This window comes from Wyeomyia smithii, chromosome 2 (assembly GCF_029784165.1).
Source record: "Wyeomyia smithii strain HCP4-BCI-WySm-NY-G18 chromosome 2, ASM2978416v1, whole genome shotgun sequence".
Lineage (NCBI taxonomy): Eukaryota > Metazoa > Arthropoda > Insecta > Diptera > Culicidae > Wyeomyia > Wyeomyia smithii.
Genome location: NC_073695.1, coordinates 195,361,040 through 195,388,453, shown reverse-complemented (window position 1 = coordinate 195,388,453; position 27,414 = coordinate 195,361,040). Strand labels below are relative to the sequence as shown.

General features: G+C 41.3%; 1 protein-coding gene across 1 annotated transcript in view; it reads right to left on the bottom strand.

Moving 5' to 3' along the window:
• The window catches only part of LOC129722753 (alpha-catulin), a 380,319-nt gene extending 361,689 nt beyond the window's left edge, over positions 1-18,630 (bottom strand). Inside the window, exon 1 of the mRNA XM_055676457.1 lies at positions 17,897-18,630. Within this exon, the coding sequence (XP_055532432.1) occupies positions 17,897-18,034 (138 nt within the window). The 5' untranslated portion in view covers positions 18,035-18,630. The remainder of the gene's footprint in view (positions 1-17,896) is intronic.
• Positions 18,631-27,414: the final 8,784 nt, after the last annotated feature.

Sequence of the window (27,414 nt, the reverse complement as noted above, 5' to 3'; positions counted from 1 at the left end):
GAAACGATGTGATTGTTCATGTACGAGTGGTGAAGAAAGTAACGGAATGCTTTGTGCGCTGAATGCTGACTCGATGTATAAGATAAGTGCATTGTGTTTATATTTACAAAAACATTTATACTATAATTTCGCTCAGTGGTTGAGTGATTCTTTTTCGAAACTCGGGTAGATTTTTCATATCTTCCGTGAAATATTAAATATAAGCTAGTTTTATAGAATCTTTTCTAATATTTTCAACATTTGAATAACTTAAACTTTCACATAGTTTTGTGAGTATTTCGTTAAGCTTCATTTTTGAGATTTTTCTAGCTTTTGAACAATTATTGATTTTTGAGTGACTATTCAAAGTTTTGTAAATCGGGATTACATGAAAGCACGACTGTATAACTAAGTGTGTATGTTTCACTTTTTGATTTTTCTAGCTTTTGGGCAGATGGTTTATATACTATGTTCCAATTATGACTAGTTCGGCATTTTGTTAATAAACTCAATACTATATACCGGACAATTTGGATATCTGCGTTTTTAAATAATCAAGGCTTTGTATGCATGTATGTTTTTCAGGTGTGATTTACGCGGGATCGTTTTCTTTTTAAAGCAGACGAAGTGAATACGAGAGACGTCGTTAGTCGATCTGTTAGATAAAAAATATCCGGTTGACCGAACCCCTGGAGACTCCGCGTTTATACCTTTAATGAAGCCGTATTATCTTCAAATAGATCATCAACGCGCAATAGCTTTCGGTATAAAGAGGATCACCCTACGAGGAGATATCCAATCATTTGAAGTTGTCTCAATTCGGTCAAAGATCCAGTATCCTTGCGTACGATTTATTGTTGCGGTGTTACATTGTCAAACTGAATAAGTTCGAATTGCATTATGAAAATCGTGGCGCGACACTTGTTCTAAAGAACCCGACGCTCGAAATCAGCGCATCGTTTACCAAAACGAACCCTGCTGTATACCTTGCCCTTTCTCCAATATCCCAGTTGTTTCTCGTGGAAGTGCAGAGGTGTTCTCGGCTTCCATAAAGCGAGTATCACGTCAACATTTTCCTATACAAACTCCTTCTTTGACCTGCATTCGGATGCGGCCGGCGCCGATATTGCCTAATAAACAAATTAAGGTCACCAGTTTTTACACATTGAGGATGCATGTTAGTCATCATCTATTGGTTCTCTGTGTAATTACTGCTGATCTGGCAATAACGGAGTAGCAACCGCGGGCGGTCAATCATGCTCATGCTCATGCTCATGCTCACAGACACATCGTTTTAAATATAGAGGCTAACCCTCTGAAAAGAGAGCTGTTCAGAAATCCTAAGAATACAGATTGGGAATTTTTTAAGGAACACCTGATCGATTCACGATCTTTCAGTTACAGCAACATTCGAAATTCAGTTGACCTGAATTCGGCAGCAAATGATCTACAAAACAGAATCATGGATGCTTTCGACGCAAACTGTCCACTAACACAGCGGTCAGTATGCCGTGATGTACCCTGGTGGAATGATCAACTTAGTGACCTTTGTCGGGAAACTAGGCGGTTGTTCAACAGGGCAAAAGTCACGTCTAACTGGGATGACTACAGGGCGTCCCTCACTAAGTACAACGCCGAGCTACGCAAGGCTAAACGGAAATCCAGAGTTAGTTTCTGTGAAAGAATCCAAACTCTGCCGGAAGCTACGCGGCTCCAAAAGGCGATGTCCAAAGACCATACTAACGGTTTAGGACAAGTGAGGAAAGAGGATGGATGCCTCACTGTCACTACCAAGGAAACGCTGGAGGTTCTTATGAACACCCACTTTCCTGGATCGACAGAGACCGAAGAACTGAATAGTGATGGGTCGCGGCAGGACAATTGGAGACATATGGCGTCTCGGGAGTCCATCCTGCTGGCCCGTCGACTGTTCACGGAAGCTTCAATAGGTTGGGCTCTAAGCTCATTCGACCCTATGAAGTTTCCAGGTCCAGACGGCATACTACCCATCTTTCTACAAAAATCGGCCGCAGTTATCATGTCTGAACTCATCAACCTCTCCAGAGCCAGCTTTATCCTGGGCCATATTTCGGATAACTGGCTGAAAGTGATGGTAGTGTTTATCCCCAAAGTTGGAAGAAAGGACAAAACCCTACCTAAAACTTTCAGACCCATAAGTCTGACTTCATCACTTCTCAAGTTGATGGAGAAAATAATGGATAAATATATCCGTGATGAGTTTCTTAAAGACTCCCCGCTGAATAGGAACCAACATGCCTATCAAAGCGACAAGTCAATAGAAACTGCTCTTCATAGCTTAGTGACGTTGATTGAAAAGACCCTGAATTTTCAGAAGATGGCGCTATGTGCCTTTCTTGATATTGAAGGGGCCTTCGATAACACGCCCTTTGCATCAATTAACACGGCTATTTTCAATAAGAGAATCGACCACACTTCAAGGAGCTGGATACACGCAATGCTCTCTAACAGAGTGATCACAGCAACCTTGGGAGATTCGTCTGTAACAATGTCAGTGATCAAGGGATGCCCGCAAGGAGGAGTTCTCTCGCCCGTTCTCTCGTTATGGTCGCTAGTTGTCGACGCGCTTCTCAACAAGCTCTCACAGCTTGGTTACGAGGTCATTGGATACGCGGATACGCCGACATCGTCCTCATCGTCAGAGGTAAAGATGACGCAACTCTGTCGAGCCGAATGCAAACAGCTTTACAGGAGGGTCTAAACATAAACCCCATAACATAAACATACTGAATGGAGTTAGACTGGGCTTCAGCAATGAAGTCAAATATCTCGGAATTATTCTGGACAAGAAACTGAACTGGTCTGCACAACTGGATCATGCCGCCAAGAAAGCGATCTCAGCTATCTGGGCCTGCAGAACTCTGTTCGGTAAGACCTGGGGACTGAAACCAGACTTGGCACTCTGTTCATACAAGACCATTGCCCGACCAAGAATCACCTATGCTGCCCTAGTGTGGTGGCCTAAGGTGAACGAAGTGACTGCGCAAGCCAAACTCAAAAACTTAAATTAATCCACCTAGCGGTCAGACCCAGCCTTTCTCATTCAATTTTTCATTTGCAAAAATAGATTTACATGAACGCTTCAAACCAATAAATGTATATTCACTCTTTAGGTTCTAAAATATTGATGTTGTAATCTTTACATATAAAAATGCATTCAAGTCTGTCTGTCTGTCTGATCAAAATAGGCCCGAGAACTACAAAACCGATCGACGTGAAAATTTGTATGTAGGGGTATTTGGTGCCAATAAAGGTTCCTATGATAGTTTGAGACCCTCCCTCTTCTGGAAGGGAGGGGTCCCATACAAATGAAACATAAATTTCTGCACAACTCAAGAACAAACCAAGCAAATGAAACCGAATTTGGCATGTGGATGTTTTAAGGGGTAACTAATATGTCCATAATAGTTGGATGAAACACAAATTTGTTTACAAATCGAGAACTAATCAACCAAATGGAACAAAATTTGGCAGGTAAATGTTTTTAGTGGTAACAAATATGTACATAATGGTTTGAAACCCGACTCCCTCTTCTACAAGGGAGGGATCCCATGGAAATGAAACACAAATTTCGCACAGCACAAGAACCAATCAAGAATATGGTTTGACGCCCCTCCCTCTTCTGGAAGTACATGTTTCTTCACAAATTTCTGCACATCACGCGAACTAATCAACTAGATGGAACCTTATTGCCAGGTGAATGTTTTTAGTGGTAACAAATATGTTCCATAATCGACCACAGACAACATTTTGGATTGTAAGATGGCATTTTCCGGTTTCTGGAAAACAGCCGAAAATGGCCGATTTCCACCCAATAGATTAGTAGCCGGATCTAGAATAATACACAGGAGCTAAAATCGACCACAGATAGCATTTTAAATTCTAAGATGGCGACTACCGGTTTCTGAAAACAGCAGAAAATGAACAAATTCCACCCAATATGAGTTTTTCTTTAACCAGTATGCCGTTCAAAATCCAGAAATTGTCTCCGAATGCCATTACGAAATCCAAAATGGCGACTTCCGGTGTTGGAAAAACAGCGACAAATGACCAAATACCACCCAATATGGGTATTTCCGGAACCGTAATGATGCACTGGAGCCACAAATCGACTTCAGACAACATTTTGAATTGTAAGATGGCAACTTTCGGTTTCTGGAAAACAGCCTGAAATGGACGATTCCCATTAAATATTAGTATTTCTAGAACCAGAAAGATGCACGGAAGCTAAAAATTGATCACAGACACAATCTTGAATTTCAAGATGGTGACTTCCGGTGTCGGGCAAACAGCCGGAAATGACCAAATACCATTCAATATGAATGCTTTCGGAACCAGAATTACGCCCAGATGACAGGAATTGATTTCACAGGCAATTTTAAAGTCCAAAATGACGACTTTCGGCTTTTGAAAAACAGTCCAAAGTGACCAAATATCACTCAATATGAGTTTTTCTTTAACCAGTATCCTAAATACCATTTTGAAATCCAAGATGGCGACTACCGGTTTGTGAAAAACAGCCTAAAATAAACAAATACTATCCAATATGAGTATCTCTGGAACCAGAATGATGCAATGAGCTAACAATTGACCTCAGGCACCATTTTGAATTGCTAAATGGCAACTTATAGGCAACAGTCGGAAATGACCGAATAATACTCAAAACCTTCTAGTTTCTGGAAAACAACCAAAAATACCTCCCAATATGGGTATTTCCGGCGCAGATTGATGCCAGAAAGTCCTGCTGATAATGACAGAATACCACCCAATATGAATATATTCAGAATTAAGGCGATGTACAGAAGCCAAAAGACGAGGATGTTGTCATTTCGATAAAACCAATTATTTCTAACGATTTGTTATTTGACTTTGATCATATCCTATGGCCGATTCGTCGTGCATTTGCAGACTTCAAACAAACCGCAAGGAATCAATGAACTTGGAACATTCAAATAGTACGACACCACATTTAAATTATGTTGAGGCCACATATATTGATCAAAGCAGGTATAGTTTCAAATATATAGTCTTTGAATTTATTTTCTTTTCATAACTTTTGAGCCACATATCAAATTGTTATGAAGTTTGTTATTTGTAAGTTTGAGAGATGACTCGTTCGTATGACACTAGTTATGTTCAAATAAGTCATGTAATCTTTGAGATAATAGACTTTCGTTGTTTTATTAACAATTTAATACATAACGGTTGCTTAAGTTCGATTATAATCAAATGAAATGGGAACGTGTAGGGCAGCCAAACTTTGAAACCACGTGTTCAATCATAATTCATCCGTTAACCCTTAACTAGCCCGCTCCTCTGATAATAATAATCAAATCGGTTGTGCAGTTTCTGAGATAATGAAGTTTCGTGATTTTCACAAGTCGGCACATTACAAATGAAGTTACACTTCGATTACAGTAAAATTCAATAGGGTCTTCTGAGGCAGCTAGACCATGCATTTGACACTAATTTTGTGGAAATCGGGTCAGCCATCTCTGAGAAAAGTGAGTGAGTCCAAGTAGTCTTCGGAATATGTTCCTTTGCATAGCTGGATTTCACATTTTTAAACATAACAGGCAAAGTAATAGTCCGATTGCAAAACAAATCAATAGAGTCTTATGGGACAATTAGACCTTCCATTTGACACTGATTTTATGGAAATCGGTACAGCCATCTCTGAGAAACATGAGTGAGATTAAACAGTCTTCAGAACACGTCTCTTTTCATAAGTTTTGAACCATAAGTTAAATCTTTATGAAATTCAAAACTTAAGAGTTTTCTAGGTAGCCCGTTCTTTTGAGATCAATTTTGTTCAAATCGGTTGTGTAGTTTCTGAGATATTGATGTTTCATCATTTTCACATTTTTAAACATAACCTCTAAACTAAAAATCCGATTACAATGAAATTCAATAGGGTCTTATGGGGCAACAAGACATTTCATTTGCAATTAATTTCATGAAAATCGGTCCAGCCATCTCTGAGAAAAGTGAGTGGGAATAAAAATCTGCACATACACACACACACACATACACACACACACACATACAGAAAATGCTCAGCTCGTCGAGCTGAGTCGTGATATATGCCATTCGGCCTTTTGGAGCACTTTTATACTTTCGGTTTTGCAAGTGATTGCTATACCTTTCTAGGAAAAAGGCAAAAAGTTCAAAGACTTGCATGTCTTTCGGTTACCAGCGCCTTGCGAACAACTCCAACTGCAGCCATGGAATCTATGCTTTGCCTACTACCTCTACATCTTCATGTGAAAAAGGAAGCAGAGCTTAGCGCTCTAAGGTCCAAATCGGCCACCTTCGCATACTTAGGGAGTTCAAACTAACTCCGCTATTAACCACAGTCTCCGACTGGATGGACGTTAGGACCAACATGGATATTCCATATAGAGTGATTGAAACAAACCGCTCAATGTGGAACAATGGAGGGCCTAATCTTCCACCTGGCATCGTCAGTTTTTATACGGACGGCTCGAAAATGGGATCCCTAACGGGATCTGGTATATACGGACCCGGTATCAGGGAAACGTTTTCCCTGGGAAAATGGCCCACCGTTTTTCAAGCAACTCCATACCAAGTGTGGAGCTCTAATCCCAAATAGGTAATTAGTTTCATCAACTATGTTGTACCTAATTGGGGTACAGGTTTACAACAAAACAGTTTTACTCCATCAATGAGTACGAGCAATCCGTAACCTGTGCACAGCAATCGGGGCCCGCCACAAAGAACAATCAGCAAGAATGTCGCAGTGGCATTTCAGTACCCAGTGCCCTTCAGGCATACAGAGAGAAAAAAAAACCACACATCCCGTAAAATATTTCTTCATCTGAATTTCAGTTGCTTCTGACGTACACGACAAAATAGAGTTTTTTGTGGAACACCCCTCCTTAAAATCAGTTTTTTGTCTATAATTTCGTCTGTAGTGGTCAAAACAATGCAAAATGTTCTGAGAATTTATGCATTCAACTAAGTTTTCCTCAAGACTTTGTAAAATTTATTGTTTTGACAATTACCATAAAAATTATAGAGAAAAAACTGATTTTAAGGAGGGGTGTTCCACAAAAAACTCTATTTTGTCGTGTTCAACGTACAGATAGGACACCGCAGTATTCAGCAATTGTTTTTCTTCAAAAATTTTCCACAACTTGACTGAAGGAAGTAATCCGGTATATTGAAAATTAGAAAAAGTATTTATTTTATCTAACTGTTAGGTGAATTGATCGAAAAACCAAAAACGCCAAAAGTAAGGCCTTGTTCCATGAAACAAATTTGCTGAAGACATTGAGTACATAAAATCAATTTTTCATAGTCAAATCTAGATCGATCACGATTTTTCGAATTTAGACCACTGTGCACTGTGGGATTTTGAAATAAATCTTTCCGCCAATTGTAAATGTCTTGAAAGATAATACTTTGAGTGTGTAGAAACTATTTCAGAAGTTGTTTCATAAAATTATGGCTGAAAAACGTGCTTTACATTGAGTATTTCGTCGTTTTAATATCACTTTTTTGTACTTTACGACCTTCAAAAGGCCATTACTCAAAAATGTACCGTACGATGATTTTGAAATTTTGACCAGAGATTTTAGACGTCATAACGAATCGAATGGCGTACTCAGATTCTTTGGTGCATTTTTTTCATAATAACGGTCTGTGGGAGCACCGTGCTTGGCGATTAATACAGCTTGGTGAATTTTTCTTCGCGCTTTCAGTGTCTCTGATCCGAGTTAACAACAGGGATTAAAATACGGCGGAAGATTTACGGGATCCCGCCAAGGTAGATCTTTCAGCGCGAATTGTAGAAACCTTTTCTGCACACGTACAACAATATCGCACGCTTAGCCTGGGGGCTAATAGCGGTCTCGATCAACTAGATTAGTTGAGAGAATTCGTTATCGATATTGTTTTTGGCACATTTTGTATGTGTAGGATAAGTACAACGATAAACCGTGCCCCAGTGCTGAGTCAAGAAAATTTCCAGCTTGAAAAGATCCTCGACTCGGTCGGGAATCGAACCCGATATCACAACCGTGTGGGAGAGCTAGCCGACCGACATCGCTAACCACAGAGCCACGGGGACCACTTTCTGCACACGTTCGATGTGTAAATTCCACACTAGAGGATAAGAGCACTGAATTAAAGCAACATTATCAGTATCAAAGGCTAGTGCATCCTTAATCACTGCACAGTGGCAGGTCTCTGAGAAAAAGTCGGAAATAAACCTAAAGTCTTTTTTCAATGACTGGAAATTACATATTATTACAATTTTGGGTTAGTGAACTCATTTCTGATGTCAGAAAATGTTGAAAATAGCAATTTACGGACCTAAAGTGCCGTATAGCCTTTCTCACGATCAGATTTTTTTGCTCCGATCATGCTTAAAATTCTAATAGGAAAAGCGCTCTTTTATTCATCACAACACCTATATTTATTTTACTGCTCTTATTTGTCCAATTTACTGTGAACTTTTTCTCTTTGCCTTTCTCCTAGAAAGGTATAGCAATCACTTGCAAAACCGAAATTATAAAAGTGCTCCAAAGGGCTGAATGGCATATATCACTCGACTCAGCTCGACGAGCTGAGCATTTTCTGTATGTGTTTGTGTGTATGTGTGTGTGTGTGTATGTGCAGATTTTTATTCTCACTCACTTTTCTCAGAGATTGCTGGACCGATTTTCATGAAATTAATTGCAAATGAAAGGTCTTGTTGCTCCCTAAGATTCTATTAATTTCTATTGTAATCGGATTTTTAGTTTAGAGGTTATGTTTAAAAATGTGAAAATCATGAAACATCAATATCTCAGAAACTACACAACCGATTTGAGCAAAATTGGTCTCAAAAAAACGGGCTACCTAGAAAACCCTTAAGTTTTGAATTTCATAAAGATTTAATTTGTGGTTCAAAAGTTATGAAAAGAAACGTGTTCTGAAGACTGTTTAATCTCACTCATGTTTCTCAGAGGTGGCTGTGCCGATTTTCATAAAATCAGTGTCAAATGGAAGGTCTAATTGCCCCATAAGACCCTATTGACTTGTTTTACAATCGGACTATTACTTTGCCTGTTATGTTTAAAAATGTGAAATCCAGCTATGCAAAGGAACATATTCCGAAGACTACTTGGACTCACTCACTTTTCTCAGAGATGGCTGACCCGATTTCCACAAAATTAGTGTCAAATGCATGGTCTAGCTGCCTCAGAAGACCCTATTGAATTTTACTGTAATCGAAGTGTAACTTCATTTGTAATGTGCCGACTTGTGAAAATCACGAAACTTCATTATCTCAGAAACTGCACAACCGATTTGATTATTATTATCAGAGGAGCGGGCTAGTTAAGGGTTAACTGATGAATTATGATTGAACACGTGGTTTCAAAGTTTGGCTGCCCTACACGTTCCCATTTCATTTGATTATAATCGAACTTAAGCAACCGTTATGTATTAAATTGTTAATAAAACAACGAAAGTCTATTATCTCAAAGATTACATGACTTATTTGAACATAACTAGTGTCATACGAACGAGTCATCTCTCAAACTTACAAATAACAAACTTCATAACAATTTGATATGTGGCTCAAAAGTTATGAAAAGAAGAGAAATTCAAAGACTATATATTTAAAACTTTACCTGCTTTGATCAATATATGTGGCCTCAACATAATTTAAATGTGGTGTCGTACTATTTGAATGTTCCAAGTTCATTGATTCCTTGCGGTTTGTTTGAAGTCTGCAAATGCACGACGAATCGGCCATAGGATATGATCAAAGTCAAATAACAAATCGTTAGAAATAATTGGTTTTATCGAAATGACAACATCCTCGTCTTTTGGCTTCTGTACATCGCCTTAATTCTGAATATATTCATATTGGGTGGTATTCTGTCATTATCAGCAGACTTTCGGCATCAATCTGACACCGGAAATACCCATATTGGGAGGTATTTTTGGTTGTTTTTCAGAAACTAAAAGTGGTCGTCTTCAAATTCAAAATAGTGTCCAGGGTCAATGTTTGGTTTCTATGCATCATCACGTTTACGGAAATATCCATATTGAGTATTATTCGGTCATTTCCGACTGTTGCCTATAAGTTGCCATTTAGCAATTCAAAATGGTGCCTGAGGTCAATTGTTAGCTCCTTGCATCATTCTGGTTCCAGAGATACTCATATTGGATAGTATTTGTTTATTTTAGGCTGTTTTTCACGAACCGGTAGTCGCCATCTTGGATTTCAAAATGGTATTTAGGATACTGGTTAAAGAAAAACTCATATTGGGTGATATTAGGTCACTTTGCACTGTTTTTGAGAAGCCAAAAGTCGTAATTTTGGACTTCAAAATTGCCTGTGAAATCAATTTCTGTCATCTGGGCGTAATTCTGGTTCCGAAAACATTCATATTGAATGGTATTTTGTCATTTCCGGCTGTTTGCCAGACACCGTAAGTCACCAGCTTAAAATTCAAGATTGTGTCTGTGATCAATTTTTAGCTTCTGTGGTTCCAGAAATATTAACATTTAATGGGAATCGTCCATTTCAGACTGTTTTCCAGAAACCGAAAGTTGCCATCTTACAATTCAAAATGCTGTCTGAAGTCGATTTGTGGCTCCAGTGCATCATTACGGTTCCGGAAATACCCATATTGGGTGGTATTTGGTCATTTGCCGCTGTTTTTCCGACACCGGAAGTCGCCATTTTGGATTTCATAATGGCATTTGGAGACAATTTCTGGACTTTGAACTGGTTAAAGGTTAATACTGGTTAAAGAAAAACTCATATTGGGTGGTATTTGGTCATTTTCTGCTGTTTTCAGAAACCGGAAATTCTATCTGTGGTCGATTTTAGCTCCTGTGTATTATTCTAGATCCGGATATTATTAGGTGGAAATCGGCCATTTTCGGCTGTTTTCCAGAAACCGGAAGTTGCCATCTTACAATCCAAAATGTTGTCTGAGGTCGATTATGGAACATATTTGTTACCACTAAAAACATTCACCTGCCAATATGGTTCCATTTAGTTGATTAGTTCGCGAGATGTGCAGAAATTTGTGAAGAAACATGTACTTTCAGAAGAGGGAGGGGCGTCAAACCATTATGGACATATTTTTTTTTCTTCATCTATAGTTTATTTGACACGGCACAAATACAATTCAATGTTTAACGGCGCTAATTATATCTGGTAGCTTACTTTCTAAAGTATCTTAATAACTAAAAGCAAATTTTTTATCCTCGCTGTCGACTACGAGCTGAAACTAAATCTAACTTAAAGCTAGAGTGTTTTGCATTAAAGCACTGGTTTGTGGTTTGATGGTTTGCCATTGCTATAGGTAAGCAGCATATTGAATATGTTCCGCCGCTGGGCCAAGATATTACGGACTGGCATATTGGGTTGTTTCCATCGGGCCTTGAAAGTATCGTGCGGGTCTGATTGCTGTTTTCGGATCCGGGGTCTTAACGTGTTCTTGTCGTTTGGTTGGATGTAGGCGAAAGGGGATAGGACTAAACTGGGGCGTGGATGGATTTCAGGAAAACGTATATAAGGGACATGTAGGATAGGTCACGGCTCGCCAAGACATCACGAACAGGAACAGCCGGCTGCCTACCCTCGGCCTGAAGGGAAGCTATTAATTTAGACCTGGCGTCACGGTGTACAGGGCATGACCAAACAACGTGCTCTATGTCGTGATAACCTTCACCACAGGCACAGATACCACTCTCCCCGAGCCCAATACGACGGAGATGCGCGTCAAATCTATAGTGATTGGACATAAGCCGGGACATCACGCAAATTAAATCCCGACCTACATCCAACCCCTTGAACCACGGGTTCGTCGATACCTTGGGGATTATGGAATGTAACCACCTTCCCAGTTCCCCCTTGGTCCAAGAATTTTGCCAACTGATGATCGTATTCTGACGTACGAATGCGAAAAATTCATTAAAGGCAATTGGTCTTTCATAAATATCACCGTATGTTGCGCCCACCTTAGCCAAAGAGTCCGCTTTCTCATTACCCGGTATCGAGCAGTGAGAAGGGACCCACGCTAAGGTAATCTGAGTAGATTTTTCGGATAAAGCACTCAGATGTTCCCGTATTTTCCCCAGGAAATACGGAGAGTGCTTAACATCTTTCATCGATCGGAGAGCCTCAATGGAACTGAGACTGTCCGTAAAGATGAAATAATGGTCCGTGGGCATTTTTTCGATAATCCCTAGAGTGTACTTAATTGCAGCCAATTCTGCGACGTAAACAGAAGCAGGATTATCGAGCTTTTGGGAGACGGTTAAATTGTTATTGGAAATACCGAAGCCAGTGGACCCATCAAGAAGTGATCCGTCAGTGTAGAACATATTGTTGCAGTTGATGTTTCGATATTTATTGGAAAAATTTTTGGGATTCTGCTGCACGCGTAAATGATCCGGGATTCCACGAGTTTCTTCTATCATGGATGTATCGAAAAACACAGTAGAATCAGAAGTATTTGATAAGTCAACACGATTTGAAATATTCGAAGAAGTGTTAATATTTTGGGACATGTGATTGAAATACAATGTCATAAAACGGGTTTGAGAATTAAGTTCGATTAACCATTCAAAATTTTCAATCACGGGACGGTTCAAGACCTCACATTTGATTAGAATACGAGAAGACAGGCTCCAGAAGCGGTTTTTCAATGGTAGTACTCCAGCTAAGATCTCCAAACTCATCGTATGGGTCGATTGCATGCAACCCAAGGCGATACGCAAACAACGATATTGTATTCGCTCCAGTTTGATCAAATGTGTGTTTGCTGCGGAGCGGAAGCAGAAACACCCGTACTCTATGACAGACAATATCGTTGTTTGGTAAAGCCTTATAAGGTCTCCTGGGTGGGCTCCCCACCATTGTCCGGTTATTGTACGAAGAAAATTCACTCTTTGTTGACATTTTTTCATCAGATACCTCACGTGACAACCCCAGGTGCCTTTAGTGTCGAACCAGACACCAAGATATTTGTGTACCAAAACCTGAGAAATCGTTTTACCCATTAATTGTGTTTGGAGCTGAGCAGGTTCATGCTTCCTAGAAAAAACTACTATCTCAGTCTTCTCCGGAGAGAATTCGATACCTAGCTGTAGAGCTCAAGCAGACAAATTGTCCAAGGTATCTTGCAATGGTCCTTGCAAATCGGCAGCTTTGGCTCCTGTAACAGAGATTACACTGTCGTCTGCAAGTTGTCTTATCGTGCATGAATTTGCCAGACATTCGTCGATGTCATTTACATAAAAGTTGTAAAGAAGGGGGCTTAAACATGAGCCCTGGGGAAGACCCATGTAGCTAATGCGAAAAGTTGCCAAATCGCCGTGCGTAAAATGCATGTGCTTTTCGGACAACAAATTGTGCAAAAAATTGTTCAAAATTGGAGAAAATCCTTGTCGGAGAAGTTTACCCGAAAGAATGTCAATAGAAACGGAATCAAAAGCCCCCTTAATGTCCATGAACGCAGACGCCATTTGTTCTTTGCGAGCATACGCCAGCTGAATATCTGTTGAAAGCAACGCAAGACAATCATTCGTCCCTTTGGCACGGCGGAAGCCAAATTCAGTATCTGATAGTAGCCCATTTGATTCGACCCAATGGTCTAAACGACGGATTATCATTTTTTCCATCAATTTTCGGATACAGGATAGCATTGCAATCGGCCTATAAGAGCTGTGATCAGAAGCTGGTTTCCCTGGTTATTGGATGGCGATCACCTTCACTTGCCTCCAATCCTGCGGTACAATGTTTTGCTCCAGGAACTTATTGAACAAGCTCAACAAGCGCCTCTTGGCATTGCCGGGTAGATTCTTCAACAAGTTGAATTTGATTCTATCTAACCCAGGCGCGTTATTGTTACAGGACAGGAGGGCAACTGAAAATTCTGCCATCGTAAAAGGTGATTCTATCGCGTCGTGGCCCGGAGACGCATCGCGAACAATGTTTTGCTCAGGAACAGAGTCCGGACATACTTTCCTGGCAAAATCAAATATCCACCGACTTGAAGACTCCTCGCTTTCGTTGGCCGTTACGCGATTCCGCATTCTTCGGGCTGTGTTCCAAAGAGTGCTCATCGATGTCTCCCTCGACGTCTCGTTCACGAACCGACGCCAATATCCGCGTTTCTTTGCTTTAGCCAAACTTTTAAGCTTGGTATCAAGCTCCGAATACCGTAAATAGTCGCCAGGTATACCTCCCTTCTGGAAGGCCAAAAACGCGTCGGATCTTTGCGTGTAGACATCGGAGCACTCTTGGTCCCACCACGGAGTGGGAGGCCGTTCTTTGATCGTTACGCCGGGATATTCCTTTGTTTGGGCATGCAACGCGGCGTCGAGAATCAAGCCCGCGAGGAGGTTGTATTCTTCAAGTGGTGGATGATGTTGAATCGACTCGACCGCTTTTGAAATCATTTCCTCGTATAACTTCCAATCGACATTCCGTGTGAGGTCATACGGAATGTCAATTGGTCGCATGCGAGTTGACCCGTTTGTAATTGAAATAAGAATAGGCAGATGGTCGCTACCGTGAGGATCGAGGATTACCTTCCATGTGCAATCCAACCGTAGCGACGTCGAACATAAGGATAGATCCAAAGCGCTTGGGCGCGCTGGAGGTTTCGGGATACGTGTCATTTCACCGTTGTTTAAAATAGTCATGTCGAAGTCATCGCAAAGGTTATAAATTAAAGAGGAGCGGTTATCATTGTAAGGGGAGCCCCAAGTAACACCATGAGAGTTGAAGTCTCCCAAAATCAAACGTGACGAGGGAAGAAGTTCTATTAAATCAAAGAGCAGCCGTTGCCCAACCTGTGCTCAGGGAGGAATATATATTGAGGCAATACAAAGCTCTTTACCTTGTATTGTCATTTGACATGCGATAACTTCGATGCCTGGAATCGAGGGGAGGTTATTACGATAGAAAGATTAGCACTTTTTAATCCCTAAAAGTACTCCTCCATATGAGGTGTCTCGATCAAGGCGAATAGTATTAAAATCATGGAAGTTGAGATCAATATTTGAAGTAAGCCAAGTTTCACAAAGGAAAAATGCATCGCATTTGTTTTTATTTATCAAAACTTTAAACGAATCAATTTTTGGTAAAATACTTCTATAATTCCACTGTAAGACAGAGATAGAATCCTTCATATACGCAGTTGAATTAGGCATCGAAGGATTAAATCGCTGCAAGGAGGGGCAATTGGGCAGTCAACTGCTTCAAAAATGATCTAACTGTTGGGAGGAATGCTGTAAGAAAAAATTTAATTGAATCGGGTACATTGAAATTTTCAAAAATCCAGTCCACAATGTCAGAAAATTTCACTAATCCAGAGTTTGTTTCATCAACTGGATGTGCAAAAGGAACAACTGGGGTTTTAGATGTTCCTGGCAGTGCTGGGAACTCCTTCTGGGACTTTAAATTTGCAAGCACAGGAGGAGTTTGCTTCGGTTTTACCGCAGCACTGTTTGGTTTGTTCGTACTTTTCATTACACTTTGGGAAATCTTAGGACCTTTACGGGGAAGTTTAGGAGAAGAAACATTTTTCCTCTTCCTAGACTCCCCAGGATTGGCATAAGATGTTCCCGCTGATGAATCGTCAGAATCGGTTCATCAGAGGACAACAGATCAAAGGGGTTCGATGTTATGGTAGAAGTGGTCACGGTCTTCTTCAGCATCTCAGCATAAGAACGCTTTGAACGCTCCTTGAGTGACCGCTTGATTTTATCTCTGCGCTGCATGTACACCGGGCATGTGGAGAGCTCATGCTGGTTTTCCCCACAGTGAATACATTTTTCAGCATTAACACTGCAAGAATCTTCCGCATGAGTCTCCCCACACTTGCTACATCGTGCCTTATTGCAGCAGTAGGCGGCTGTGTGGCCTAACTGCTTGCAATTGGTGCAATTCATAACACGGGGTACATACAATCGCACAGGCAGACGAACTCGGTCGATCGAGACGTGGCTAGGGAGTGCAGATCCGGCAAACGTAACGCGAAACGAGTCTGACGGAGTGTAAACTTTTTTACCGCCGACGAGAGACATGGACCGCAATTGCTCACAATCCAAAATCTTCGCCTGTGTTTCGGTATTTTTGAAGCAACCGGTTGCGCTTTTTAGGATACACTCGACAGACAGACTCGAATCGGTTATGACACCGTCGATCTCCACGTCTCGTGCGGGTATGTAAACGCGATACTCGCGTGTGAAGAGCTCAGAGCAAGCGATAGCATTGGCCTGTGCCAGATCACTGACCACGACACGGAGCTTGTTAGGTCGGACCTTGGAAATTTCGGTCACGGCCTTGTACCCCTTCGTCAGGTCTTTAGAAATTTGCAGTATGTTTAATCGCTTTGAATTCACTCCTGCCTTTGGACGAAAATAAACAGTATAGCTGCCCTGTTGAGAGCCGTCCTGGTAAAGCCTGGGGTGAGGGGGGACTGGAGAATGAACCGGGGAGGGGGTAACAGAAGGGTCAGGGTCAGGGAGGTTCGGGGATGGTGGCACGGGAGGCGAGGGATCTATATCCATCGCGCTAAATGTAGCACACTAGTGCACTAGCGCCGACAAGAACACGTACCGATTTACTTCTTCCTTTCAGCAGTGGTTGTCCGAACGTTCGAAGCTGCACCCAAAGCAGCCAGCAGCACCAGTACAGCAGCACCAATACAGCCACCAGCAGTGAGCCGGGTGTGAGATCACTCAGCACAGCGACACGACTCGACTGTCAACTGATGGCCAACTGATTCATGACCAAAATCATCAGTGTTTGCTGTTGGTTGCACTGCTTCAAAGATAGCAGCCTTGTAAAGAACATTATCAATACCAGTACAAATCATCATGACGATACCAACACAAATTGAAACTTTTGAAGTATAGTGATTTGGAGGTGCTAAATACTTTCAAAATACGCTAGAGCATCAAATGCGTTATGCCCAGCACACGTTTCTTATATAATGGTTCCAAACTTAGTCAGTATATGCGCTGATTTCGCTCATAAATGATCTGGTTACGCACATTCCAATTTTTGCGTGGATAAATTCAAGCAGACGTGAAGCTTTCGAGATAACAGCTGAGCGATGATGATTAAAGGTGAGCTTAGTATCGAGTAGGACACCAAGGTTGTTGACTTGGTCTTCTCAGTTTAGGGCACACCCATCGATTAGGTAGCTGAAAACTATTGGAATACTTCTTCGATGATTTAGAAACACTGAGGACAAGTGAGTTTATGTTTTAGTAAAGTGGGCAATGCATGTAATTTTTCGAGGATGCAAAAAATGAGCAAGGATAGAAGGTGTGATTTAGACTTTCCTCATCCATACGGGACTAAGGACTAGCCTATTTCGTCGACACCAATCAACAAACTTTTTCAAAATAAATAAATAAATAAATTTCGCTGAAATCAAACATTTTATCTTATGCAACCCACCGAAAAAATGTTATGTTACAAGGAATTTGTTCACCGATCAAGAGCATATATTTATCTCGCTGGTTCGTTAGCATTGGAAATCCGTCACCGTTAAATATTCACCAAATTAATTTTCGCGATTGACGTCATTTCGGTCGTCACTGGCTACCACGCTGCGACACACCAACATACATTAACGCTCGCGCTGGATGCACTATATAGCACGAGTAATTTATCACTTGTACAAACATTTCGCCTGCACAGACACAGCACGGCTCACGATTCGTGAGTTCACGTTTTCCCAGCCAAGTGGCTTCATCGAGCAGCGGCTAGTTTTCACAATTTGCCATTGAACGTTTTTTTTTTCACTGTTCTTCAGCCGCATGTTTTCGTTCAGCATTGCAAAAAATGGATGTTTGTTCAACTCAAAAAAAAAAACAAACTCACCTGTTTCATCAGCGGGAGTAACATTTTCTCGATGGACTTGATCTTGATGTCCAGATTATACTCGGCAGCCGAATTGCGACTGCCGTTTCCACCACCACCACTACTATATCCAGCACCGTAGAATCCCCCTTCCGCCATACTGATGATGGTGATACAGACGATTACGGGCGTATTTTGCACACTTGTTGAAACGATGATGACACCCAGATTTTCTTAGGTTTCACTTCAGAACCACTTTTTAAATTAACTCTCCTTATACTTGGGACACATCGATGATTTTACATTCAATTATCTTCATGAACGTCATGATGATCAGAAATTTTCATTGCAACAGCTTGGAATTTATTTTTAACCAGATCATTGCAAGGCGCCAACTTTACTTTCTCACATGATAGCACAGTTCACCTTATTTTAACTTCGAACACGATACTTTCCTTATAAGGTAAACAAAACTTCCTTATAAGGTTAGCATATTCATCACCTATAACACACAGCGGGTAATTTTCCTCACGGTTCTACATCATATATCTCGATCACACGCTTCAGATTTCGGTACGCGACATTCCCGACGGAGTTAGAATGAATTTATTCTACTCGGTTGAGTAAAATCCGGCAAATGTACTTTTCACCGATAAAAGCAAATGCCACGAACGAACGCAGGGAGGAAACAAAAAAATCGCTTTGTGGTGTCTAGAGTTTCCCTCACTAACACCGACCGACCGACCGACTGACTGACAGCACCCTACTGCGAGGAAAATCTCGTTGAGCTGAGCTGAGCCGCGCTGAGCAGCCGGTCGAAAATCCAAGCACCACAGCAACACAAATAACAACGAGGCCCGTCGTCAAGTCGCTCCCACTCTCGAGCTGACTTAATCTGGGCTAGCCGGCGTTGTAGTGCGACTTACTATATAGTAAATAAACTGTAAAAGGATGAAACTTGCAGATGGTAATGTTGTGTAAGTTCGGAACGATCAGCAGAAAAGAAAAAAAAATGGCAGCAGATATGCGTATTCAGATTAATTCTTTATGAGAGCACCGTCACCCCCTACATTTTCACCCGAAATCGTTAGCATGCCGCTGAACTGAGTTACGGGACGAAACGAAACAGGTGATGATGCCGTTAGGAGCGGCGACCGACTGATGGCGAAGGAAAAAAGAAAACATGAAAATTTTACACGCCATCAATTTTTAAAGACCAGATCGCGATCGCTCGAGATTCAGTGCAGAGAGAGCTCTAAAGCCAAAATCGTTCGGCATCCAACAACAGTTAATCGGCGACGGACGATGGAAAACACATCAACAAAATTTCTTGGCTAATCTCGGACCGTCCCCACACTGCCGCAGCGGTACTACGGTGATGAACGCAAGTGGAATCCGGCACCCAACGTCATAACGTCAAACGGACGTCTGGCGCTTCGTGTGACGGTTTTCATTTTTCGGTGCAAATTCCAGAAAGTGGCTATGCGAAAAATGTCTTAAAAATAAACGCCATTGTGGGTTCAATTAATGGATAACGTCTGTAGAAAATTTGGCTGGAATATGTTTAGCAGCTTTCAAACAGTTGGATTCGATTTGCTTCCCAGGACAAAAACTAAACTCTCTAATCTCACTCGGCTAAATTGCTACAAAGTATAGCAAGTCATTTTACATATTCCATCCAAATATACCTCTTCCACACTACACAGATTATAATATGAATAAACGGCAAACTTTTTTTGAAAGAAATCTTCATTAGGGTTAGAAACGGCTTGAAAGGTGATGCCCCTTTTAACCAGTCGAAGGAAACGGACCTGAAACTCCTAAATTTTAATCACTAGAACGAAAAGTCTCATTAACTAGCTGTCTCACGAATACCTAGAAAAAATCTGTACCGTTCAAGAGCGAAAAACCTTCTAAACGTATTAAATGCAGTCCTGTCTGTCTGTCTGTCGAGTCCATACAGGCTCGGAAACTACAGCACTGATCGGCGTGAAATTTTGTATCTAGGGGTTTTAGGGACCGGAACAGGTTACTAAGATTGTTCGAGACCCCTCCCTATTCTGGAAAGAAGGATCCCATACAAATAAAGCACAAATTTCTGCAAATCTCGAGAAGGAACTAATCAAGTAAATAGAATCAAATTTTGCATGTTAAAGTTTTCAAAAGCAAACAATATTTCAATGGTGGTTCGATACCCCTCGCTTTTCTGGAATGGAGGGGTTCTATTCAAATGAAGCACAAAATTCGCACAACTCGACAACCAATCAAACAAATACAACGAAATTCGTCAGATTTTTAGGATTTTTAGGAGCAAGAAAAATGTCCATGGTGGTTCAACACTACTCCCTTTTCTGAAAGTGAGGGCTCCCATACAAATGAAACACATATTCTTTCTGTTGGTTGGCAGATGGCTGGACACGTGTAACTTGAGACCCTAATGTGGCCATTCACCTCTGTCCAGCAACTTCTATCCCCTTAGCGGATATCGGGTAACTAACCCCCGGTGGAAGCTATGGTCGTATGCTGACTGGGGAGGGGGTCGTACGAGGCTGTGTCCCCATATTAAGGGCGCCGTACAACAGCGTCTGACCCGGAGCGAGCGGCTGAACTATGGAATGCTGTATCCCGCCAGCTACACCTAAGATGGCAGCCCTATCAGCAGGATGTAGGTATCGCGACCCTGGTAAGGTAGCATACCGAGACCTTTCATCAACCACGAACAACGAAATTAGGAATACGGAACGGATCAATCGGCAAAGACCTAGGCTACGAACACGGAAAAAGATTAAGGAAAACGATTGGAAATGGAGGTACTTGGAACGTCCGATCTCTCAATGAACCGGCGCGGGCTGGCTTGCTTGCACAAGAACTACAGCGGCAGGTAGTCGAAATCGCAGCGATTCAGAGGTTCGGTGGACAAATTCCGGAGAAAGGGAATTCCGTGTAGTAGACCCTATTGCACGCACTTCTTTCAAGTACCACATCTACTACAGTGGCGGCAAAGCAGCGGAACGAGGCATCGGTTTCGTAGTGCTTAGAAATCAGAAAACAAGAATCATCCGGTGGAGGCCCGTAGATGGCCGTATATGCGTGTTGAGGATTAAGGGCAAATTCTTCAACTACAGTTTAATCAACACCTACGCACCGACAAACGACGAATCCGATGAAGTCAAAGATGAGTTCTCTGGCAAGCTTGAGCGAATCTATCACGAATGCCCAAAACACGACGTAAATGTCGTCATCGGAGACGCAAACGCACAGGTTGGGAGGGAGAAATTCTTCCGTCCGGTCATTGGAAGGCACAGCCTCCACTCGTCAACCAATGAATTTTAGTAAATGTAGAGTTTGATCGATGCTTAGTACTTCCCGCGATAAACGTGTTGAGATGTTTCAAATGTGGAGAATTTGGACACAAGAGCACGGATTGCAAAAATTGTGATACATGCTCTAGGTGTAGCCAAAAGCACAAGACGTCTGAGTGCACGTCTACTGTATTGAAATGCGTTAATTGTTTAAAAATGAATAGAGAGCGTAAAATGAATTTGGACGTCAACCATGCCGCATTCAGTTCAGAGTGCGTGATTTATAAAAGACTTTTTAATCAAAAGAAAAGCAGCTTGCGTTTCAATAAATAGCAAACCAGTTCCAAGAAGAGTTTGAATCACATTGATTTTCTGTATTTTAATATTGCAGGGTTGACAACAAACTACGTTGCATTACGTCAGGTTGTTGAAGATAAACGTCCACTTTTAGTGTTCTTATCAGAGACACATATTGTCGATATTGAAGCATTTGATCAATATAGTATTCCGGGATATAACGTTGCTGCTTGCTTATCACACTCTAGACAAACTGGCGGTGTTGCTATTTATGTCAGAGAATCGGTTCAGTTCGAGCTTTGCAGAAACGAAGCTAAGGATGGTAACTGGTTCTTGGGCATTACAGTAATTCGTGGCATGAAGTTGGGTGATTTTGGTGTTTTATATCATTCTCCTAATACCAGTGACCAGCGTTTCCTTGAAATATTGGAAAACTGGCTTGAGGAATTTCTTGATTTTAGTAAATTGAACATATTGGCTGGTGATTTCAATATTAACTGGCGAGATGATGCAAATTCGAATCATTTGAAGCGCTTAGTTGAATCTTTCAATTTAAAACAAAGTGTTGACGAATATACGCGCATTTCCCAGCGAAGTAGAACTTTGATTGATCATGTTTATTCCAATTTTGATTCTATTCGTTCAGGTACGAATTCCGATATGAAAATAACCGATCATGAGACATTAATGATTAATGTATTAGATATAATGAATGATAACAATGATTTAATAAAATTGAAATGCTGGAGAAAATATTCGAAACAGACTGTTTCGAATCTTGCTGAAAGAAGCTTGGATTTTCCAATCGCGGGCCGTAATTTAGATGATTCGGCAGCTGTTCTTACAGACATCTTGAAAACGTGTACGAATCAATTAGTTGAACACAAATTAGTTTCTCTGAAAAACTCGAACAGCTGGTACAATTTTGATCTTTTGCGCCTTAAACGCAAAAGGGATAAATTTTACAAAAAGTTTTGTAGGTCTAACAGGCAGGATCATTGGAAGGAGTACACGATCGCGCGTAATAAGTATTCACAAACGTTAAAAAAGACGCGTTGTGAATATATACAGAGGAAGATTATTCAGCATCAATACAACAGCAAAGAGTTATGGAAAATTTTGAAATCTTTATTAAAACCTAGTAATAATAAACCGCGGTCCATAACTTTTGATGGCACATTAGAACAAACAGAACAAGTAATTGCTAGTAAGTTCAATGATTATTTCATCAATAGTGTTTCATTGATCAATCAATCAATTGAACTGGTCGATGAACCGGATGAAATAAAACAGCCGACTAACTTTAATGGTAGATTTGATGGTTTTCACCCAATTACAATGGATGACCTTAAAAATATTTGTTTTTCATTAGGTAAAACGGCTGGAGTAGACAATGTAAATGCTAGGGTCATTCAAGATTGCTTCAATGTTATTGGTCACACTCTGCTGAACCTTATAAATGAATCATTGCTAACTGGGCACGTGCCTAAAGTGTGGAAAGAATCGTTGGTTGTTCCGATTCAAAAGGTTGCTGGAACGATTAAAGCCGAAGAGTTTCGTCCCATCAACATGTTACACACGTTAGAAAAGATATTAGAACTTGTTGTTAAAGGTCAGCTGTTAGAATATTTAAATAGCAACTCGTTAATAATTCCGGAACAATCTGGCTACCGGGAAGGCCATTCGTGTGAAACCGCGTTGAACTTAGTACTAGCAAAATGGAAAGACAACTTAGAGACACAATATTTGCTATTTTTTGGATCTAAAACGCGCTTTTGAGACAATTTCTAGGCCCATATTGTTGAACACAATCAAGCGCTTTGGAATTTCGAGTACTGCATTCAGATGGTTTGAGAGCTATTTGTCTGACAGAACTCAACGGACTGTTTTTAATGATTTGGTATCTAGTCCCGTGGAGAATGATCTTGGAGTTCCACAGGGAAGTGTATTAGGGCCCCTTTTATTCATTATGTATATAAATGACATGCGACGAGTTTTACGTTTTTGTGATATCAATCTTTTTGCCGACGACACCGTATTATTCATTGCAGCTAAGAATGTGGAAGAAGCCGTTTCACACTTGAACGAAGATTTACGTTCTCTAAACAGATGGTTGAAGTATAAGCAATTGAAATTAAATATAGATAAAACTAAATATATGATTTTCTCGCGCACCGTTGTAAATGACGATGTCTCTGTTTTGATTGATGATGAGGCAATTGGTCGCGTTCGGGAGATTAAATATCTTGGCATGATTATTGATGACAACCTAAAGTTCAACGCTCACATTGACAATGTCATCAAGAAAATTGCCAAAAAGTATGGAATTCTATGCCGTTTGAAAAACGAATTAACGATTAGTAGTAAAATACAGCTATACAAGTCAATCATCTCTCCACATTTGGATTTTTGCCCTACCTTTTTGTTTTTGGCCAATAACACACAATTATTGAGGTTACAGCGTTTGCAGAATAGAATAATGCGTTTGATTTTAAATTGTGAAAGATTAACTTCCTCTGCTTTTATGTTGGACGCTTTGCAATGGTTATCCGTGAAGCAACGAATTGTTTATTTGTCTATGGTGTTCATTTTTAAAATAATTAATGGTTTGCTACCTCAATATTTGTGTGATCGAATTGAAAGAGGAAGAGATTTTCATAGATATAACACTAGAAACGCGGATGAAATAAGAACACCTTTCTTTCTAACAAGAGCTTCACAAAATTCATTGTTTTATAAAGGTATAAATTTTTTCAATTCGATGCCAAGACATGTTAAACGTGCACCAACGCTTGCGGAGTTCAAGAGACAATGTATTTCACACGTGAAAGTTTCTGTTGTACAGAACGAAAATTAAAACTTTTATAAAATGACGAGAGTTTATCTGACGAAGTTTAAACAACGGATTTAATTTGAATGAACTATTTATTTTTGGAACCTATCTATTTATTTATTGTTTTATTGAAGCATGTAACTGACGAAGTTTTTACGAACGGATCTGATTGTGTTGTAAAATTTTATTCATATTTTATATTAGATCTTTTTTAATATGTATTGTATTAACAAAAACTACTGTGTTCGTCACGGTGGTGATGATGGATTTTTTCCTTTATATTGTTGTAGCTTTAAAAAATAATAGAAAGTGACTACATAAGTTTGAGCCTCGCGCGCGGAATTAAGATATGAATGGATTCTTTAACAATGCTTAGAGAAAAATCATGAAGTAGTTGTGGTTAGTCTGGCTGAAGGTCATGAAAACCCTGTGCTAGTTTTGTGTAGCTCTATAGCTTTTCACATTTCTACCGATGTGAATCAAGTTAACAGTTTTTGAAGAAGTTTATATCTGGGAGTAAAATCAGTTCGTTTTTTTTTTTTTGTATAACTGATTTAAATGTGACTATATTAATTATCTATAGATAAATCGTCCAGCTCAAACCTTTGTAGGGGTATGTGGCGGGACCATCATCATCATCATCATAAAAAAAAATGAAAATGGCCTGAGGCTGAGGCTGATAAACTATGCTGCGGTCAGAGGAATGGCCATTTGTAGCTCCTATTTTCCACGTTTGAATATTCGGAAACACAACTGGAGGCATCCAAACGAAGAAGCCTGCTCCCAGATCGATCACGTACTGATTGACGGTCGGAACTTTTCGGATGTTACTGATGTTAGGTGTTTTCGGGGACCAATCATTGACTTTGACTCTCGTCGTTTGTAAGATCTGCTCACGGTTGTCGAATGTACTGAAATCTCGCACAGAGAGGACGACGTCTTTCAACAATCAGCGGAATAAAGCTGATGGCGTGGCAGCAGAATACGGTCAACGGATCGCAGAACAGCAAGTGGGAGGAGTGGAAGACATAAATGGTCTATGGAGTAGTATCCACGGCGCCATCGAAACGACTGCGAGAGAGGTGGTAGGTACGACGCGAGGAAGACAGTCTAATGGCTGGTTCGATACCGAAAGCCAGAGAGTGACAGATGAGAAGAACCGTGCCAGGAGCCGCATGCTCACTGCGGCTACGCGTCAGAACAGATAGATATACGGGGGGGCAAGAGCTGCCGAAATTAGAACCCACCGTCTTAAGAAGCGCGAATACGAGGAGCAGGTGGTCGCCAGCGCAGAAGGCAGCTATGCTCAAAACGGCGTGCGGAGATTCTCAGTCAACAGAGTCAGAAGCAGGAATTTTCCTGTGCCGGTCATGTGTAATGACGAGGACGGCAACCTGCTTACTGATAAACCGACGGTTGCAGCCAGGTGGAAGGAGCATTTTCAGGCGCTATTGAACGGTGAGGAACTGTATCAGCAGAGCTGGAACGGGAAGCGAGCGGCTGTACTATGCGATCCACCAGATAATACTAAGGATCTGGGCGGATGAACAAATGCCGTAAGACTGGTTGGAAGGCCTCATATGTCCTATCTATTAGAAGGGTCATCGATTGGATTGTTGCATCCATCGAGGCATTAAGTTGCTCAACTCCGCATATAAAGTGCTCTCTCGTCTCCTGTTCTTCAGATTGAGACCGTTAACGGAATCCTTTGTTGGCGAATACCAGGCTGGTTTCCGACGAGGGCGTACCACGACGGATAAAATCTTCACCCTGCGACAGATCCTCGATAAGTTCCGGGAGTACAACTTACCGACTCACCATCTGTTTGTGGATTTCAGGGTGGCATACGACTCAGTGAAAAGAAACGAGTTGTGGCAGATCATGCTGGAACACGGTTTCCCTACGAAACTAATTAAGCTGAGTCGTATGACGTTGAAGGGATCGAAATCGTGCGTGTGGATAGCTGGCGAGACATCAGCCACGTTCGTAACGTTGAATGGACTGAAGCAGGAGGATGCGCTCTCCAACTTACTGTTCAACATCGCTCTTGAAGGTGCAGTACGAAGAGCAAACGTGGAAAGAAACGGTACGATCATCACGAAATCTCACATGCTTCTTGGTTTTGCGGACGACATCGATATCATCGGTATCAAACGTAAGGCCGTGGAGGAGGCATTCGTACCTTGTAAGATGGAAGCAGTGAGATTGGGACTTGTCATAAACTCTGCCAAAACGAAGTACATGGTAGCTGGTAAAGAGCGTGGGAGTCCTCGTGGTGTTGGTGCTGAGGTGGAGATAGATGGGGAACGATTTGAAGTGTGTTACGTTTAAGAATGATGTTAGCTCATTACATTACTTTATGAGCCAAATTAAATTATGAGATAAATTGAATGTTAGACGATACGTCATTTGCAAATGACATCTAGCAATACGGCCAAATACCACATTCCCATTAACTCTGCCACAAGGGACACTCGATGAAAGGGGAACGCAAACAACGATGACAGCAATAATGGCAGTGAAAATAGCGGAACTTTCGTGAAGCGAGGGACGCAAAAATTCGCTCTCTTCTGGTTTGGTCGTCGTGGCGTTCGGAAGCACAGAAAAGTGCTGGTGAGTCGCTCGTGTTGAGAAAAGACGGCCATTGACAGGTAGTGGTGTGTAATTGCTTCCACCGCGCGTTGGCAGCGAGTCAAGTTCGGGAATTGCGGATCTTCTCGCCCAAGGGGGAACAATTGCACTTGCCGATCGTTGTTGCGTCCGTTAGCGTAAAAATCGCGGTCCGTTTGCCCTCACGTTCCGGAACAGGCGCAAGTTTTCAAAGCGTCCAGAGTGCGACAAGTGAGTTACATTTAAATCGCGAATCGTCTCGTAAAAGAGTGAACCAGTGCTTCCACCGATAGGAGTTGCAAGTTCCGATCGATGCGAATACGTCTTGGAACAGAAAGACTGCTGTGATCCGGACAAGCAGTTACGTAAGCGTGCACGTGTGACAGAATTCCGGTAGGGGAGTCAAATTGGCGGGGCCTATTCAGCCAGCGAGCCCTACCTGGTGGACAAGGACTCGGCATGACGTCCGGGTAATGCAGCGGCGGACAAGATCGACG